Raw genomic sequence first — 18,597 nt, forward strand, 5'->3', positions numbered from 1 at the left:
GTGCAGCTGACCGAGACTAGAGAACGGTGCACCGTGCAGTGAGCTGATCCTGTTGCTGGCTAAATCTCTGGTTTGGTGGATGGTTCGCACCCGACCCGGGGTTTGCGTTCATTTTTTTGTTGTTGTTCCAACGTTGCAAAGGACCATCGAAGAAGTGCAGTATCCCGTGGGTCCCCGGAAGCAGCACCGGAGATGACGGAGAAAGTAGTCCGCCCGGGCAACCGTGGTCGGTCGGTCGGTCGGTTGGTGGTGGCACGCGAAGGTAGATAATAAAGAAAAATGTAATTTTCTCCCACTTTTGCCATCGCTTTCGAGTGCACGGTAAGGACACGCATACTTACAGCAATCTTAAATCACGACAGTTTGTTACATTTGGAATGCTTAACAATATATTGGATTTCAAATCCCTGAGAAAGAAAACGAGAATAACCGGGTTGTGGAAAGTTATGACATTTGAGCGGGATTTGAGAAAGGAAAAAAAAAACGGGAGACCACTCCACCGGGCAGTGGCGGTACTTACAAGCTTCTCAAGCGGGGTGAAGTCTTACAAATATGATCAGGTATTTTGGACAGGTTGGCTCGGTCCAGCCGCAGCACCTCGAGCGAGGTGCAACCGTCCAGTGGAGGTAGTTCATTGAGGCCGCGCACATCGGAAAGAATTCTTGGGAACGGCAAGAATGGAACGGTTGAGTATTTGAATGAAGTTGTTTGCGGTTGTGTGTTCGGATAACTTACAGCTTTCGGAGCCGGGGCATGTTTTGGAGCGCGCCGGGTTTGATACCGGCCAGCGGGTTGGACTTTAGATCCAGAGAGACTAGATTTTTGGGGAAATCACCCTTCGATATCCACCGGATGCGATTGTTTGATGCCGAGCTGGAAGTTAGACATTGGACAGCAAAATAAAAAGCAGTTTGGTAAATAGGACATAGGCGATCCGGAAAGATCCATGCCAGAACACCGTAGTGAAGACATAACTCAGACGCACAGCTCAGCTTCCACCAACATAAAGCCTTTTTCAGTCGCCCCGTGTCGGAAAACTATAAAATCGAATGAAAGTTTCCCATTTTTCCTTTCAAAGCACGCTTGACGTATTCAACGTGGCCAACGTCCTCCTCGCGACGAAAAAGGACGACGAAGAATCAACCACCATTGTACTTCGCAACAGGAGGCACATCCCGATGACAGCGGGAGCAGCGAGTAGCTCAACGTGTTCCACGCCACCAGCTGACGCACATTTCGCTGACGAAGCAAGTGGCCTGGTCCGTTGACCACTAATAGAATACGACGTAAATCTTACAGCAGAAACGTTGAAAGGCTTATGAATAATGAATGAAGCCGGAAGCGTAAGCCGGACACTATCCGCCACTGGCGGATCTTCGTCCTGCTCTGCGAGCATCATCGGACAAAGAGTACATCATGCTGGGTATCACGCGGTCCCAATCTCGGCTGCTTTGGGACACGGAGGTACGAGAGTTTGAAAAATCTTCCTTTGATAGACGCAAACGTTCCGGGAGCACTCGCGCATTAAAGAACAGAAGGCGAAAGAAAAGGAATCCAAGCATAGCAAGCGGGGCAGCCTTCTTGAGCACGGACGGTTAAGATTTGCCCGACGGCGCTCGGTCTCAAACGTCTGTACGAACATCACAAGCCGGACATGGGCTAATGGGAAGGTAAATCCAATTAGTTAAAAAGCGGACAGGACAGTAGCGGAAGGGCCACGACCGTGAGACAAAGAGCAAATAATTGCCCCCGATATGCCTGCGCTGCATCTTGAACAGTTTGGGTACGGGTTTGTGTAGTTTTTTTTTCCCACCCCCCGGCCAGTGATGATTTTCCACTTCCACTTTTCCAGTTCCGTTGCCGGGAGGCAATATCCTTCGCTTAATCACATCGGAATCGTCCATGGTGGAAAATTGGCTTGGCCGTGTAATTGTGGTGCAGTAATGGTGCTGCAGGTCATCTTGCAATGGGAAATGATGAGGTAATGTGAAATAAACGATTAACTTTGCTGAGAAATAGGTCTGCCCACTTGTTCCATTGCTTCCAAAACCGAATGGCGAAACTCCAAACGATTACTTCCGGAAAACTAGACTGCAGTTGGAGAATTTACGTAGCACGCCAAGATCGTTGGGGTTTTTTCTTTTGATCCTCCCCTATGTGTTAGAGCCAGTCCGCCCTGCTTGTTACCGACACCGATTATAATACAGTTTGAGGTCAAAAGGGCCAAAAAGTTACACCTCATCTCGCACCTCTCCACAAGTGTTATACATCTTTATGACCATTCCCATCCCCCGTAACGTAACGTAAGGTGCATAACTTCACACCATCCCGATGCGTTTTGCCGAAAAACCTTACAACCGGATTGCATACTTACATTTCCTGCAGCATCATTAGGTTCTCGAGGCCAACAGGCACGGAGCTTAAGCTATTATCATCTACATCTCTGCAAATGGGGAACGGGAAGAGAACACAAATGTGGAAAGTGCACTCGTTTAGTACGCCGGAAATGCATGCCCGTCCGGTCACGCCACCTGCCGCCTGCTTTAACAACCCCTTAAAGCTCAATCAATTTATTCCGATGGGTTTGCAAGTTTTAATCGCCCACACACAGACTCACACAAACAAACTACGAGTTGCAAGGTTTTATGCAAATGTTTTTGGCAAACTTTCATTCCTTTCCTTCATTGCTTACCGGTGGTTAAAAAACTGTGCCCGCTCTTCAGCGTGGAAGTGAATTGTTTTAGTGCCCACGCCAATAGTTGGTGTGTTGCAAGTTCCGTTTTTTGCAAGGGCAGAAGGGCAGAATTTATTTGCGTGTGAAATTTATCTGAACCAAATCGGAAGGAAAAGTTTGTGGGTTTCAATTGTTTTTGATTTTTTTTTTTTGGTTTGTTTGTGGGTGTCGTAAAAATGCTTTTTCCCGACAATCCGTCAGAGAGGTGTGATGGCGTGACTGGGCACATTCCACGTTGGCTTGGTTTACAATACTTACAAAACTTTGAGTCGTGTTAGGTTCGTTAAAGCACCGGAAGTAATTTCACTTATTTGATTTCTTCTTAATATTCTGAAAATGAAGTCGTAAATTTTAGGAAAAACAATTAAAATTCTAAAGAAATGCTGATTCGGAAGAATAAGTCCAGTTAAAGTTCAAGACAAGGTAAAATTGTGTGACAGATTGCATAACTTTAGGCGTTTCTTTATAACATACATAGCATTACTACCCCTGAAAGTATGCAATGTCAAAACGCCCAGAGCAACTTACGCTGAATGACAAATTTAGCTTGTCTATCCTATCCCTTTTAACTGTACTGCTGACATGATTATTTTATGTCTGTGTGTGTGTGTGTGTGTAATACTTACAACATGTATAAATTATCCAAAACTGGAAAATCTCTTTCTCTGATTATTGTAAGTAAATTATTACCTAGATTTCTGTAAGAAGGAGGAAAAAATGGAAACAAATGTTATCTTCAAATTCGTCACTTCACTACTCATCGAGCATCACAAACCCCTAAGTGGCATTATTTTTCAACCCAAACTGTTTTTCCCCTCCTGCTCGTTCACTTAAAACAATCTAAAACGAAAGACCTGCTTTTAGACAAAACGACATCCGAGCTGTACAGCTTTCAGGCTGATTGCGTTCACGGATCATTTTCTTAGTGCCGGAGCGAAACTAACACTGTGAGTGACACACTTTTTTCCTGTTCTCTCGCAAACGTCAGATGAAATAATGTCATAGCGTCCAATCTCGGTCAAAGCATGCCATATCGTTCAGCAGGAAAACAGCCGAACGGAAAGGGTTTTCCGGTAGCGGGAAAGCGTAACCCGAGGAAAAAGGTCGCTGGAAATGCGCCAAGAGTTGCATCTTGCAATGTTGCTCAATTCCGTGAAGGGCAGCATGGTGGGGATTGTTGTGCACGGACCGCATGGACAAATGTATGATATGTGTATCATGTGTCAAATGGTAGCACAAAAGCGATAGCTTCACGGAAGGATATTCATGTCACAATGTACCGATTGTGTTCAATCGTACGTCGATGGTTGGATTGGTTTTCTGCGGGAAGTTTGGATGGAACAGTGCAAAATGGAGCAGTATTGTACATTGGAGTTGCAGGACTTATGATTGATTATTCCATTCATGTGCGGGACATTTGAAACAAAATTTTGACAGATCTATTTTCGGTCGAGTGCTCTTTGCCGTCGACAGCCAATATGGCGTTGCAGCACATGCGATGTGGAAAAACAAATTGAATCAATTATGTATGCCAACCACGGTGGAAATGGGAAAACTTTGGAAAGTGGAAAACATTTATATCGTTGAGATCCGTGCAACGATTGACTCGAAATGCTGGAATAACTAACTCTCATGCACATTCTTCCATAAGGCCACGAGACCCCACTTACAAAGCTTCTAATGATCTCAGTCCGATCAGTGCGTCCGTCGGTACCCGCTGCAGCAGATTGCCCTCCAGTCTCAGATTCTTCAGGAAGTGAAACCCCCGAAAGGTAACGTTCTCCATGTCGGCGATTAGGTTGTTGTCTAGGTAGCTGCAGGTAATAAATCAAGCACGAAAGTTAGCTACGCGTGCGAAACTTTGCCATACCATTCGTACGCAACACTCACAGCGTGGTTACCGTCCGGATGCGCCTCAGTGCTTCCATGGGGACGCGCACCAAGCCACAGCTTTGCAGCGCAACCTTCTTCAGATTGGCCAACCCAAAGAACGCCTCACTGTTGATGTGATCTAGCCTGTTGTGGGAAAGGATTCTGTGTGCGAGATGGAGAGGGGGAGCGTTAGTTTTAGCTTTCCGGTGGCTGTGCGTTCAATTAGCAGTGAAAATTGAATTGGAAAGGATTACACCTTCAACTAACTGGCGAGCAATGATCCTCCGTGCAGGCGTATGATCTTGCACAAGACGGGACTAAACATAAAATCAGACACAAAAACTTTTTAATGCACTTTTGCAAACAAAAACTCTCTTTACCGTGCTCGAACTTTGCGCAGCTCGATCCTCCTCTCATCATCATCATCATCGTCATCAGGAGGCTTCAAAGAGTTAAACTAATAAAATCTGCTGACGAGCAGGAAAGTATTGGAAAGCAAGAATGGAGGCGAAAAAAAACTTTTTAATTACAAAATATTTGCAGTATCTTGTGCTGCTAAACCCCGGAACTGGAACTGGAACTTTCCGTTCCATACCTCTGTCATTATCGAATTAATTACTTTTGATACAAGAAATGTTCCGGCCATTCCACCATGTTACTTTTCCTTTGCGTAAAAGAGTTCGCTACAGGTACATTCATTACAGAAGTTTGGAAGTGAAGTTAATGTTTCATACTTACAGCTCCTCTAGATTTGGCAGCATGTCGAATGACTTATTTGGTAGGTTGGTTATGTTGTTACTACTAAGATCTCTGTGGAAGAAACAAGCAAGAAAAAAAAAAATAACAAATATTCCATTAGTACCAAAATGCCATTAGGGTGAGAAATGGGAGAAAATGGTAAGCACTCGGCACTCTAATGATCGACACACACAGGCACCGATAGCCGATCGACCGGCCCGGGAGCGAATTAATTGCTTCCGAATCGAGTTGAGTTGTCTCGCAGTTTTGGATAATATTCCGCACAAACCGATAGGCAAAGTGCCTGCTCAAAACGACCCCCGGGTCAAAAGCCATTTTCTTCCGACAGCTTGACACGCGGAACTGCCGCGCACACTATTAGCGAAGGTAATTTATGACTACGACTTCAAGTGGAGTGGTTTTTTTTTTCGCCCTCCCCAATTCTGGAAGAGAGCGTCGTGCCGTAGATAATTAGCCCCGTTGGAACCATCGACAGTATGCGCGGCCGGTAATAGGTTTGACCTAGTTTATTTAAAAAGAAAACAACACATTTCAGTGACTTCCAAATTCCGAAGATACACGGCCCAACACCTTGTGTTTACCCGAACGTGATAAATGGCGAAAGCGATCCGGCAAACGTTTGCCATAAAAACACCGAAAATATTGTTATCCTTTGGCGCGCTGAGCTGATGGGGGGGGGGGGGGGTGGGAAATGGGTGAAACATTCTGCCGTGGCCGGATGTAATAATCCATTTAGGGTGCGCTATAAGCGAAGGGCACAAGAATTGTTGCAAACGGAAGCCATCGACGGTTGTGGCCGAGAAGCTAATGCAATAAACTCTTCAGAAATGTAGCTTTTTTGCGGTTTGGTGTGATTGTTCTGCTTGAGACAAGGATTTCTTCTAGGATCTTCTAGGAAAAGGAGGCGAATTCCAGTGGAAAATCCTTCCAGTTTTATTTCTACGCTTGAAGAGTTTTCCTCAGCGGAACACGAAGGGGATTAGAGGGTTTCCACTATTATTTTATTTTGCTCCAAACAAAAAATACACATAAACACTCATGTATGTTCATTAAACTCACGAGACAAGTATTAAACGTACGCATTTTGTGAGGTTAGGATAGGGAAAAGTTTTCCCCAAAACCCCCCCCCCCCCCCCCCCCTCAAAATGACGTCAGCAACATGCGGGAAAAACCGCACTGATTCATCAGTTTCACTATTAAAATGAATGAATTTCCGTCCGACGGCGTCTGATGATACATTTGCCTTTTTATCTGCCCAATTCCGGGGCCCCCCACTGGCGTGACATTTACGATCACAGCGGGCTAGCGAGCGAGAGAGTTCTTAATAGTAAGATCGCTCTAGACAAAAAAAGTTTACAACAAATCCCAAAAACCGTAGACCGTGAAATGCTTGTTTGTGATTTCTTTTCTTGTTTGAGTGAAAAAAAGGCAGAACCGTGCGTACGATCCCGCTGCGATTCCCTTGGGTCTATAAAGGGCATGCTGCTCAAGGACGGAAATGAAAGTTGTCCGAAAGTGGCGTAGATCTGATATCCCCGAAAGCCCCCAGAAACCTGAACGTCCAAAGAGCCCATTATTTCGACCATCCGGACGGACGGACTCCGTATCGCGATTCTCCGCTATCGCCGCGGTGGGTCGTCCATAAAAATAAATCCATCATAGTAGACCTGTATATCTTTCACTCCCGCGCGTGTGTGTGTGTGTGAGGTCCGTGCTAACGTCTGGGAAGGTATTTATGCGAAAGGAAACCGTCGGCCCATCAAAAAGACGCAGCAAGACGAAACACTTTGAGAAGAAAGGTGTATACACTAATTTGATACACTTGCCCCTTGACGTCGGGTTGTTGGGAGCAGAGAGACGATTGTGACACTTGAATAGGTACACACGTGACGGTTAATGGTGCTTTTAGTGACGGGCTCCCAGCATGGCAAGCAAACGAGCTGGAGCGTTATCACGCGCGAGGTTTACAGACTCTTTGTGTCCTACGGTTTAAAAAAAATTGAAAGAAATGCTATCGTTGGGTGAAAAGGACAACAGTTCCACCACAAGAAACGGGCTACAAGAAAATAACAACTTCAGTCTGAACTCGCGTTGGCAACCCAACCGGTCGGACCAAAAACCAATTTATCATCCCAATGTGTCAGGGAGACCGTTTCCAAGGGCGCCACCGTCTTCTTATCGTTCCACAAACGGTCACAAACGGTTCGGAGGATCTTGTGCTGCTCGGAGAATGAACCACTAGCCACTAACGGCACCTTTTAACGATCTTGTTTCCATCAGTGGAGAAGCGAAAAAACAAACCTCCCCCATGCATAAGTGACACTGAAGCCTACCAGCAGGCGTCAAATTCCAACTCCATCTTCACGCAATACAACACCCCCAAATGGCCAGGGAGGGAGGGGGTTTCGAATGAAAACAGTCCAGGTGACCGGTGCGGGGTCGAAGAGATTAAAATTCTATACCATCCAACCATCGGCCTCTGCCCATCATTTTGACGGCATCGCAGTAAATCATCTCTTCCGATTGTTTGTCACCAATGATGCTGACGACGATGCGACCGGTTACGGTTGTCCCCAAAAAAAAAGGTGTCGGGGTTATGAGCGTGTGTGCATAAGGACCTTTCGACGAGGGTATGGTGAGCGTTGGTGAAACGCTGTCGACTAATGGACAAATATGGCGCCGGCATGGACGGCTTGAGAACGGTACCAGCAGGTCTTCGGAAGGCCTCTCTGCCTTCGGGTGTGTGGGTTCGAACATAGGGGTATAGGGGATTACGACATGAGCCATCTTTACGCCGTAGGATGAAAGGGATTTGAAACAGCTTGTAGCTAATGGGCACTTTTGCACGCCGGGCAAAGATTATGTTTTGTGAAAAATGTAACGAGAATAAAGTGGCTGTAATGATAACTGTGTGATTAGATTTTATTTGTTGAAAGTTTAACCCTTGCCATCGATAAAACAAACTTAATGAGCATTAAACAAACTATTATTTTCTTTACGTGCAAATAAATTCAAGCTGTTCCTACTTTCCCATAATTAGTTTCATGAATGTGCTATAATAGAAAATGTATTCTTCCCTGAAATCGGATTATTAAGCTGTAATAGCTGTGATAGACAATAAGAATTAAAGAAAAAGTACTGCGGATTGCATACTTTACGGCAATTTGATACACCGGAACCAATTCAACGCCTAAAAGTATGCAAACTCATCTTTTTCCCCTGCTTACAATGTTTTACTAAACCAAATTTTAAAAACTTGTGTTTGTTTATAATTCGATGCCAAAAAAGCGAGAATTCTGAATTTTCTCATTAATGAAAGTTGTTTTGGGTAGCTTCGGAGTGACCTACTTTCATGCATTTTTGTCATGTCACGGCGGGCAGTATTTATCTTCTACGAAACCAATCGACCCAAACGATAATGATAAGAAACTTGCACACTGCTGGAAGGCATCAAAAAGAGAGGGCAGGACAAGATAAATGAACGTTGAGGAGTTTAATGTCAAACCGTAGCAAAAGCTCATTCAAAATATTAGTTTTTTATCAATGCTACAGTAAAAAGACCCAATTTTTTCACATTTTCAAAATATAATCAATTACTCTTTACAAAGATTGAGTAATACAGAAAAATGAACAATAAACATATTGCGTAAGTCATAAACCGAATTTAAGATTTTTCAAATTGAAATAGTCTGCCGGTGGCTCAAGCTTTCGCATTGAGAGATAAACAAACGATTCCGGAAAAGCGAAGCGTAAGTTAACGGAGTTTTCCAACTGCCTGTCATAAGTTAGGCACCCCCGAATACGAGCATGTTTATGACAGCCAAATGAGATTCCTGCTCGCCTTAATAATAAATGAACGGGAAGCGGATGTCGTTTGTGATAAGCTGTAACGGCTTGCCCTGTTCCCGGGCTTTACAGTATTCCCTTGCAGCGCCCAAAACTAGCCGATCGGAGCGATCTTCCATCACCTACCGAAAGCAACCCTGGGTGGAAGCAGCAACCGGAAAGCAACCAGAAGCCGGAACCACATTTGAAATAGATTTGGCAAAAAAAGTGGGTGTTGGGTAGGAAAAATAACTTCCTTCTTGTCCTTCCTTAACGTGGATGGATGTAAGATCGTGTCTAGCAGTGGCGCGACGATCCCTTCGGAGAGGAACGGCGAGTTTCAGTAACGCACTAGATCCACCCCAAATAAAAGCTTGCAAAACAATCATTTATCATAGGAACACCTCACCTTCAGGTCGATTCAGGCCCGCTTTGCTCTCCCCAGTCCATGGCGGCAACAAGCAGTCACCATTTTAACATAGTGGAAAGAGTGGAAAAAGCAAAGCAAAAAGCTCCAATCTGTGCATAACTTTTCCACCACCATAGCTTTTCTTTCGCATGCAATTTTTTTTTCGTTTGGTCGTATTCGTGTGGAAAACTTCTAATATCCCTTACGCACATTGAAACGGTAGGAGCATTTACGGGTGGAGCTTCCGGCTAGTGTGGGCCCGGTTGAATGCTTTTATGAGGGCGAAGGCTGATGTGCTCATTTGTCCTTAGCGCTGTAAGAGCTTAGCACTGCTGCTGCGGCTGCTGGCGGGGTTCATTGCCAGCAAAAGAGCGAAAGAAAGAATGGAAAAGTGTAACCGAACCTCCAAACGCCATGAAAGAAAAAACGCGTACATACACACACACAAACATTGCAATTTGTGAGGGAAAATAAAAACTTTTCAACTAAATTTTCCTCCACCCAGCTGATTTGTGGTTTAAATGTCGTGCGTTTTTTTTTTTGCTTGTCGCCCGAGCTTTTCCACACGATCGTGGTTGGGCGAAATGTTGTTTATCATCGAATCAGTGCCAGCAAACGACAAAAGCGCCCGTGTAGCACGAACACACGATAAGACGCTAATTTATACACGATGCAGCGGTCAAACTGAGCGGCCATAAATCATGCATCACTGGTGTGTTCGTATGGCATTTGCGGTGGCATCTTTTTACTTTCCCGAAAGGATGAGAAAACGTACAAGCAAAAAAGGGAAATAGATACTTCCCTTTGTGCTGCTTTGTGTCTTTGTTGCTGTTGTTGCTGCTGCTGCTGCACGCCCCGGCTGTTTGTTTGTCATTGTGGGAAACAGCAGCTTAATCGGTAAACTCATGGAAACCCCAAACTTGGCCGCACGTTTCGGCTTCCTTCCGGTTCATGAAAAATGCAGAAGAATAATGCACCACCGAAAGTAGCAGCCCGATATATACCGGTTGGTTTGGGATGCATTTTTTTGGGGTCACGATGGTCATCAATTTCCCTCAACCATTTAGTAGGTTGTTTCTTAGCTTCGGTAAAGTGAAGGAAATGTTTTGCAAGAAATGGCTGGAATGTTGCTTGCTGCACATTGTATGCATCGCATCGGAAGGGATTTTGCCAGGAAACGTGACAGGGACTGTTTATGCATTATTTATTACAAGAAGACAATAAGTTCTTGCATGAATACCTTCCTTTAGTATTTCCACAATTTATAATGAAGTAAATAACTGTATTTGTTTGATCCGGAGATAGTTTTTATTACTTCTTAGCAGATTTGCAATCTAAAATATAGCCGAGCTGTAACACTATTAGGTGTGCGACTAAGTAACGATGATTTTGTATATTTATCTAATAAAGAATTTTTATGTAAAAGAAATTGTTTTAAAAAACTCACATACAGTAGAACGTCATTTATCCGGGACCTGATTAACCGGTGGTTTAAACGATTAGCCCAAGATGAACTTGGGAGTTTTCTAGAAATAACTGATCTAGTTAAACTCCTTGAAAAATGATCCATATTTGTTAACGAACAATAAGTTCTAATATTAAAAAATATGGATTCTTTTAACGTTGTCCTGTCATCTTCTTCCTGTCGTTAATTATTCCACGTACAAAACTAAAGGTCCTGTTAACCGTGGAAATCGATTAACCGGCCGCAGTTGCCCGGATAATCGACATTCTACCTCGACATTCATGCTTCCATGATGATTTTATCTAATATCTTGGAAAATTTCATATAATTCCCATCACTACTGATGACATTTAGCCGTCTTTCTGATTAATCACAACTCATAATTATTTATAAGGAATTTCAAGAATTCATAATAGTTTACACCGATCTGGTCCTCCCATTTCATCGCCTTCGAAGTCTTATGGGTTTTATACAAATATCAACAGGATCAATCGCCATCTTTTAAGGAATTAAAGTACTCCTTAGAATTGGTTTCACTTATAGTACCATCTCTGGTACACATTTACCATTAGTTGATAAGCTTTAGACATCGAATGACTCGCAATTAATACAAAAATCATGAGTAATCAATAAATAACGATTATTAAACACGAATTTGTTCGAATTGAGACACCCATAAGTAGGACTAAATAATAAACAAATGCCCTACCTTGATTACATTGTTTTAGATAACTAAAAAAAAACAAAACTTCATTTCAAGAACGTACCTCACTTAGTCGTCGACCTAACACATCAACAGCACCGTAACAGACACCGATCACCGGTGCAACCTATCTTTTGCTAAACTTTCCGGCACGCCTCAACAGAGCAGAGGTTGAGCAAAAATTGAATTTCAAAAATGTTTCCCAAGCTGCAAGCAACGCAACGGTGACCAACTTTCTTCGCCAAAAGCACAGCGCAGACAAAACCGCTCCGCATGCATTTATGCATTTTGAGTGCAAAACTTTCCCTGCACTCATACGGTGGGCCGGTGCTGGTTGGTGAGGTTTTTGTGCATCGACACGAAGAAATCGGCATTAGCTGGCTTGCTGGGTGGCTGGGTGGGTGGTTGGTTCGCTTTGGCATCATCTTGAATAAATCTTTCTTGATGCTTTCTTGCATGTGTGCTTATGTTCCAATTGAAGCATTGTTTGTAGCACAGCATGCATCAAGTGTAAGTGTGAACCGAACGCACGTGGCTGTGGTTTCTGTACACTCACAGAAGCAATCAACGCGTAGTAGGATGCCGCTGCCGTTAGACGATCGGTGCCAACGGTGTGTCAAAAAAGCATCTCAGCCTCTCGTGCTCGATGATTTACTACAGCAAATTGATAAGGTTTTTCGTGCTGCGAGCCGTTCAGCATGGTGGCGATGGTTCTGATGCACATTTAGCACTTGAAAATTTGCTTTAGCCGTTGGTCGCACGAGTAGAATCAGAACAGCACACACATTCGACAAAACTTTACAGTGCAGATTTGTCACACCACCAGCACCACTACCCGTTCTACACACAGACGAGATGCAATGTTTTCTTACTCCGTTGGTGATGCAAGAAATAATAGAGAAAGTTTGCTAATTCAACTTGGTACTCGTACCGTCTCTGGTGCGCTCTCCCGTGGACGTCATCATTGCGCTGGGATTATGCTTAAAGTTTTGCAGCGATATGCGATGTACGATTGTTTGTAAATTGTTTTGCAAAATGCGCTAACCGAAGCAGTCGAATGAATTTGCAATCAGCCACCGCGACGGTGCCGGTCGCAAGCAAAACAAGTTCATTTCGGAGCAGAAATCGTAAGACTTGCTCCGGGTGGAGAAAAAGCTCAATTTGTAATTGAATTATTATTCGGTTCTGGCTGGATGGAATGAGTTGGGAATGGTGCGCCATTACATCGGGTTCGAGTTATTTGCTAGGGATGTGAATTAATTGAGCGAGATTACAAGTATCAAAAGTTTGTTTGAATGAGATAAGTGTAACATGCATTGCTTCGTTACCAGCAAACATGTGATAACATTGAATTTAATCATCCGAATCCAAATAGTTTGGTTCAATTTCTATTGAAGATTGCATACTTTAGGGCGTTAAAGTCGCACTCACAAGAATTTGATTTAAAAAACGCCTAAAATTATGTAACCGGCACAGCAACAATTCCTCCATGGCCAACTGCTTATTGTCTACTGTCTTACAAATATTATTCAGTAATGTTATTAGTACAAATAATAATGACCGATAACATCACCACATGCAGCTTGGTTTAATAAAACGAACATGTAACCTAGTGCGACTCTCTGCAGCTCTCAAACTATCAAATCCTTTAGTTACATTCTAAGGCACACACTACACACTTTGCGCAGCACACCGAACTACCATTACTGCAGACCGGCACTCTACTGAAAAGCTGACTAACATGCCATAAAAATAATGGTACGAAAACTAATGTCACTTGTAAGTGCCGTGTAACGGGAAAGATTGTGAAAAAGAAGTGAGAGAGCAACGCTGAAACGACATTCATTCCATTGTTCCATGTTCCTTCCTTGCGGGAAACGACTGCCCCGCCGGGCCAGCATCCAATGGTACGGTAAATATTATTCTATGGAAAATCTGCATCGACGAGCCATAAAAGCAGCACGATCATCGTCAAGCAGCGAAAGAACCGACCGTTTGAAAATCCTCTTATCGGCACAAAACGGGGAAAGAAAAAGTCCGGCGACTAGAGTTGCTGGTGGATGCGGATGCCAACAGTAAGGAATGCAACAGTCAGCCTCATCCTCGCGTACCGGGGAGTGATAAAATCAATGGTGCTAAAGTGGCGCGAGCATCGATAACGCACCGAGTGAATTTGCACAAGAATGATGACGAGACCGCCCGGCCCGAAGTGTACTGCCCCGGATGCACAACATGCTTCCTGTGACTGGGTGTCTGTGTCCTCCACGAATGCTACGAGGCAAATGGCAAGAAAAGCAATTTATTCGGAATCTAAGAATGCACGACATTCCACTGAAATGCTATTGTTAATGGCATATCTAGGACAAACGCCACCACCGATACGAGCGATAGCCGTGTGCAGGCTTACTGTTACTGATACCGAACCAAAGGGGGATATGATATCACAGCATCTCCTAGTGACGTTACAAAAGCCGCTGTTTTCGTTCCTTTTTTCTTGTTTCCACTCTCCCTCCCTTTCTCGAGGACGATTGAGAACGGAATTCCGACACATACGACCCGATTCCTAGCGTGCTCACCGCCAATGGATGTGCATCGGGAACGGCATCCGAGACATTTCGGGCCACCTATTATGTGGGACAATTGGCATCGTTGCTTCGGGCGCATTATAGATTTCCCTTCCAACACGCAAATCGTATGTTTCAAACCCCCACCGGCCCAACACACGTGTTCGATCGAGACCGACCAGGCGCCTCCATCGAATCGATTGATTGTAGGAAAATTCATCAAAGCATCATACCGACCACCGGTACCGAAACTCGTGCTTTTTATTGGTGGCAGAAAGTTGTAGGAGCGCTTGCGATGGGGAATATTAAAGGGAAAGGATGTACAATTTTTACCGTTCTGTTCGGGTCGCTGTTTGATGATGTCTGCATTCCACCACTGCCTGCTGTCTGGGCAATTTTGGGCCAATTTCAGCAACCAACCACGTCCTCGAGCAAATTGCAGCAGTAGATCGAAAAGTGAACAAATGATGGAATGAAGCAGAAGCACAAGCACATGAATATAGCCCGAAAATCCCCGCTGCTTAAACTTTCACTTTTCTTCAGCCTGTTCTATCCGACCGACTACGCTCTCCTGGGGAGGGCGCTGGGTGTGTGTCTGGCTTGACGTTTCGAAGAAGCTACATCGATGTGGGTAAATAGTGAGACAGCACACACACACACACACACACACACACACACACACACACACACACACACACACACACACACACACACACACACACACACACACACACACACACACACACACACACACACACACACACACACACACACACACACACACACACACACACACACACACATGCACACATCTCTGGTCCACAGAGTGTTCAATGTTACATAAACGATGTGTGTCTTGTGCAGGTTCTGACGCGCCCTAATCGTTTTATCCTGTAATGCTTTCGGATTTTAGCTTCCATTTTTTTTTTACTCATTGAAGTTGGAGTTTTGGTCTGTGTGTGTGTACATGTTATTCATGATCTGCCACAGCACCTTTCACTCTCTGACCAGCGCATGGTTGGGCTGATGACGCAGGGAGGTGACCCTGCCCAGCGTCTAACGAGCGCAGACCAGGGCGAACGGCGGGACTGTCGAGAACTTTTCCGCACTGACACGGCGGCACATCAAGGGGCAAGAAGATGCGAATGCGAAGCAAAAATGGCACCCAAAACTTTACTTCCAGCGGTGAAATAGTGTGCGCGGCATTGCAATTCTGCCACTCGCAAATGAAGATTTCTTTTCCAGGGATAAGAACTGCAGCAATCGCTTCAACAACAGAGACAACAAGAGACAAAAATGTAACACGATACAGTTTTTCGAGCAGATTTGCTTTCGTGAATGGTGGGAAAATGGCACTATTTTTTTTTTAGGGAGGTTGGGATGTAACGTTGTCCCGATTTACACCCGGCGGGGTGCGAATGAAATGTATCGTATTTTCTCACCAGACCGAAAGACTATTTGTTTCAATGTGTCACGCCAGTATTTGGAGTGGCAGAATTGAAATAAAAAGCAATGCAGCAGTGCTGAACGCGTACCGGACACCGGTACCGGAGAAAGTGGGAAAACTGGTTGATGAAAAGATTCTATTACGGTTGAAATGTCCACCGGCGGGGATGAAGATGTCACACACACAACCACACAGCGCAGCACGGAATTCTTCTTGCAAGCAAATTAAAACCGAACAGCATGGCTGGGGGAGAAACAAAATAGCACCACAAAGAAATGCATTCCAGTGTACATTTTTTCTCCATAAACTACAAATTTGTACACTACGAAACAGGCGAAGCAAACGTGAACGTTTTACAGCAGTTTGCCGTATCGAGCGGCAGGAGCAATCGATTACAAGCATACTGTTGTGCCCGTGGAGCCGACTGGCGCTTGGTGCACATCGCTGAGGGTCATTGGAAATAATTGGGCTTTAAGGCTATGCCATGCTCGTGATCTATTTTAATTATTTCCAGCGGCTACACCGGGTCCGATATTGTATTTCTCATTCCATCGTCGAGGGTGCAACTCGCTGCAGCTACTTCAGAGTCAAGAGTGCGACGGAAAACAAATCATTAAAATGGAAATTCGTTGCAAAGTGTACGGTGAGTGTTGAATTGTTAGAAAAAAGTTTATGCAGTCAATATGGAGCATATCATTACGCTGATTCAATGGATGAGATATTTAATTAAGTTACCGAATAAATATTGGTCAGTTCATTATCGAACGTTCAAATATGTAAAGCATAGCTACCCATTTTCTATAGCAGCTTCTATACCCTCATCAAACACATCCACTGTTAGACAATTTTATTAAAAAACGCCTAAATGTATGCAATCATGTAAATTAAAGAGGTTTAAAAATATCCCAAATTAAATAACCTAGCTTGACCATTGATTGTTATAATTGAGCATTGCATTTACAATCCATAACATTATTTGATTATTTTATATCACTTGGTCATGTGTTTAATTTAATTATTGACTGTTGTTCTACATTTTTGTGATTAAAAAGCATTCTTTTCATGTACGTGAACGCCTGAAGCTATGCAACACATTTTTCAACTCAGCAACCACTCGAAAAAGGGCTTAGCGGTGTTCAAAGTTTACAACGTTCGTCTACTAGCGTGGGACGCATTACATTACTACGAGCTAAAAGTAAAGTATTGCATACCTTCAGGCGTTGATCACGCCTAGGAGAGTTATGCGCTTGATGTCTTGTTTATCTGACATTTCGATACAGTACCGTACTGACACTGAACTAGCAGTTCGTTACGATTACCCAACTGACATTTATTTTCACGTACCATTTGTTGGCATAGTTCTGTCAGAATCGAAGCAGTGTAGCGATTCGTCATCATTTCATGATTGCTGTCAAATCTATTCCGTTTCGATGCAATGAGGGGAAAACAACTGCACAGTGGGAATGGCAGAAGTACCCCGAAAACAAATACCGTTGCCAAGTCAGCACATTCCGAAGCTGCCACTGTGGTCGCGCACATATTTATCATTTATTTATGATGAAACTGTCACAGGGATATGCTGCTGGCCGGGCAGCTTGGTCGTTTCTGGAACAACGAAAGCACCCGACCGACACACACACACACACACACGTTCAATACGACCGAAATCGATATCAAAACTAGATCAAATTTCACTTGTCATTGAGCAAGAGGTCCCATCCATTATACTTCCGTGGACAGCAACTACCGTGCGTATGCGTTTCACATCGTCGGTGCGCTGGCGTTGTGGGGTGTAAAAAAGAACGACCCAGTGGAGACTGGGGTTTTGTACGCAAGTGCCGTGTTACGTACGAGCTAAACCCCGTTGGCCATTGTTTCAAGCTCAAATAAGCGGAAAGCATAATTTACGCTACATAAAACACTGGACATCAGGTCACGGAATAACCGAGCGTTTGCGTTTGCCATGGATCAAGCATCCACCATCCACCGTCCCGGCATCCATTTGGATCAATTCCATCATTTCCCCTTGCCGCGGGTCAGCGTGGGTTGGGGACTTTTGAAGACTTCAGGGCTCAGGAGTGTCGGAAGTCGGAACTTCCATCCTCCATTTAGACGTTCCGTTCCAAAAGCCAACGCCAAATGGCGGTGTGGATGCAACGGAACACGCCAACAAACGATCGTAATCGCACGATGACCGGTTACGGTAACATAAGCACTACCAGCGTGATACGACAAAAATGGCCACGCGTGGGTTCCCTTGCATCCCGAAAAGGATTCGCTCGCTTATGATACGATAATAATAATTTCATCATCATCATTTTCGCCCGGAAAGCAGGAAGCACTACGCGGAAATCGACCATCATGCAACCCTGGAAGTTAACCTCACTTTTAAACCCTGTCATTTCTCTCTCTTTCGCTCTCTTTGACTCAAGCACTTTCAAGTAGCAAAGTGCACGATACGTTCCGGAACGGTGCCGTTGTCAATCTCGCCTCTCAGCGGGAGGGGAACTCGCTCGCTTTTCCGTCCATTTAAACGGTTCTTTAACCTCATGCACTTGCAACTGCGATGGGTTCGAATCGGATCAGAAGCGATGTGGGTGCGAGTGAGTGGTGCCGGGAAAGCGATCACATGAGCAGGATGATATGCTGCAAATCAGGATAATACTCGGTGTTGCATTATTCCCTGTGCGTCCTTGTGGGTCGGAAAGGATTGCGAGAAAATGAAGTCAAATTGTAAATGCATTTCAAATCGATCTGTGGTGATATCATACACGCTTACATCTGTGTTCGTTGGGGGTGCTCGAACACGTGATCTTTGA

General features: G+C 44.3%; 1 protein-coding gene across 1 annotated transcript in view; it reads right to left on the reverse strand.

The window, feature by feature from the left end:
• Window positions 1–18,597, reverse strand: part of LOC128302501 (follicle-stimulating hormone receptor) — a 61,788-nt gene that overhangs the window by 3,284 nt on the left and 39,907 nt on the right. The window contains exons 2-11 of the mRNA XM_053039338.1: window positions 5,345–5,416; window positions 4,625–4,768; window positions 4,405–4,548; window positions 3,361–3,432; window positions 2,993–3,064; window positions 2,375–2,443; window positions 736–873; window positions 521–661; window positions 342–407; window positions 1–67 (exon numbers count right to left, since the gene is read on the reverse strand). The exon at window positions 1–67 is cut by the window's left edge and continues 77 nt beyond it. Of these exons, the coding sequence (XP_052895298.1) occupies window positions 1–67; window positions 342–407; window positions 521–661; window positions 736–873; window positions 2,375–2,443; window positions 2,993–3,064; window positions 3,361–3,432; window positions 4,405–4,548; window positions 4,625–4,768; window positions 5,345–5,416 (985 nt within the window). The remainder of the gene's footprint in view (window positions 68–341; window positions 408–520; window positions 662–735; window positions 874–2,374; window positions 2,444–2,992; window positions 3,065–3,360; window positions 3,433–4,404; window positions 4,549–4,624; window positions 4,769–5,344; window positions 5,417–18,597) is intronic.

This window comes from Anopheles moucheti, chromosome 3 (assembly GCF_943734755.1).
Source record: "Anopheles moucheti chromosome 3, idAnoMoucSN_F20_07, whole genome shotgun sequence".
NCBI classification, from domain to species: domain Eukaryota; kingdom Metazoa; phylum Arthropoda; class Insecta; order Diptera; family Culicidae; genus Anopheles; species Anopheles moucheti.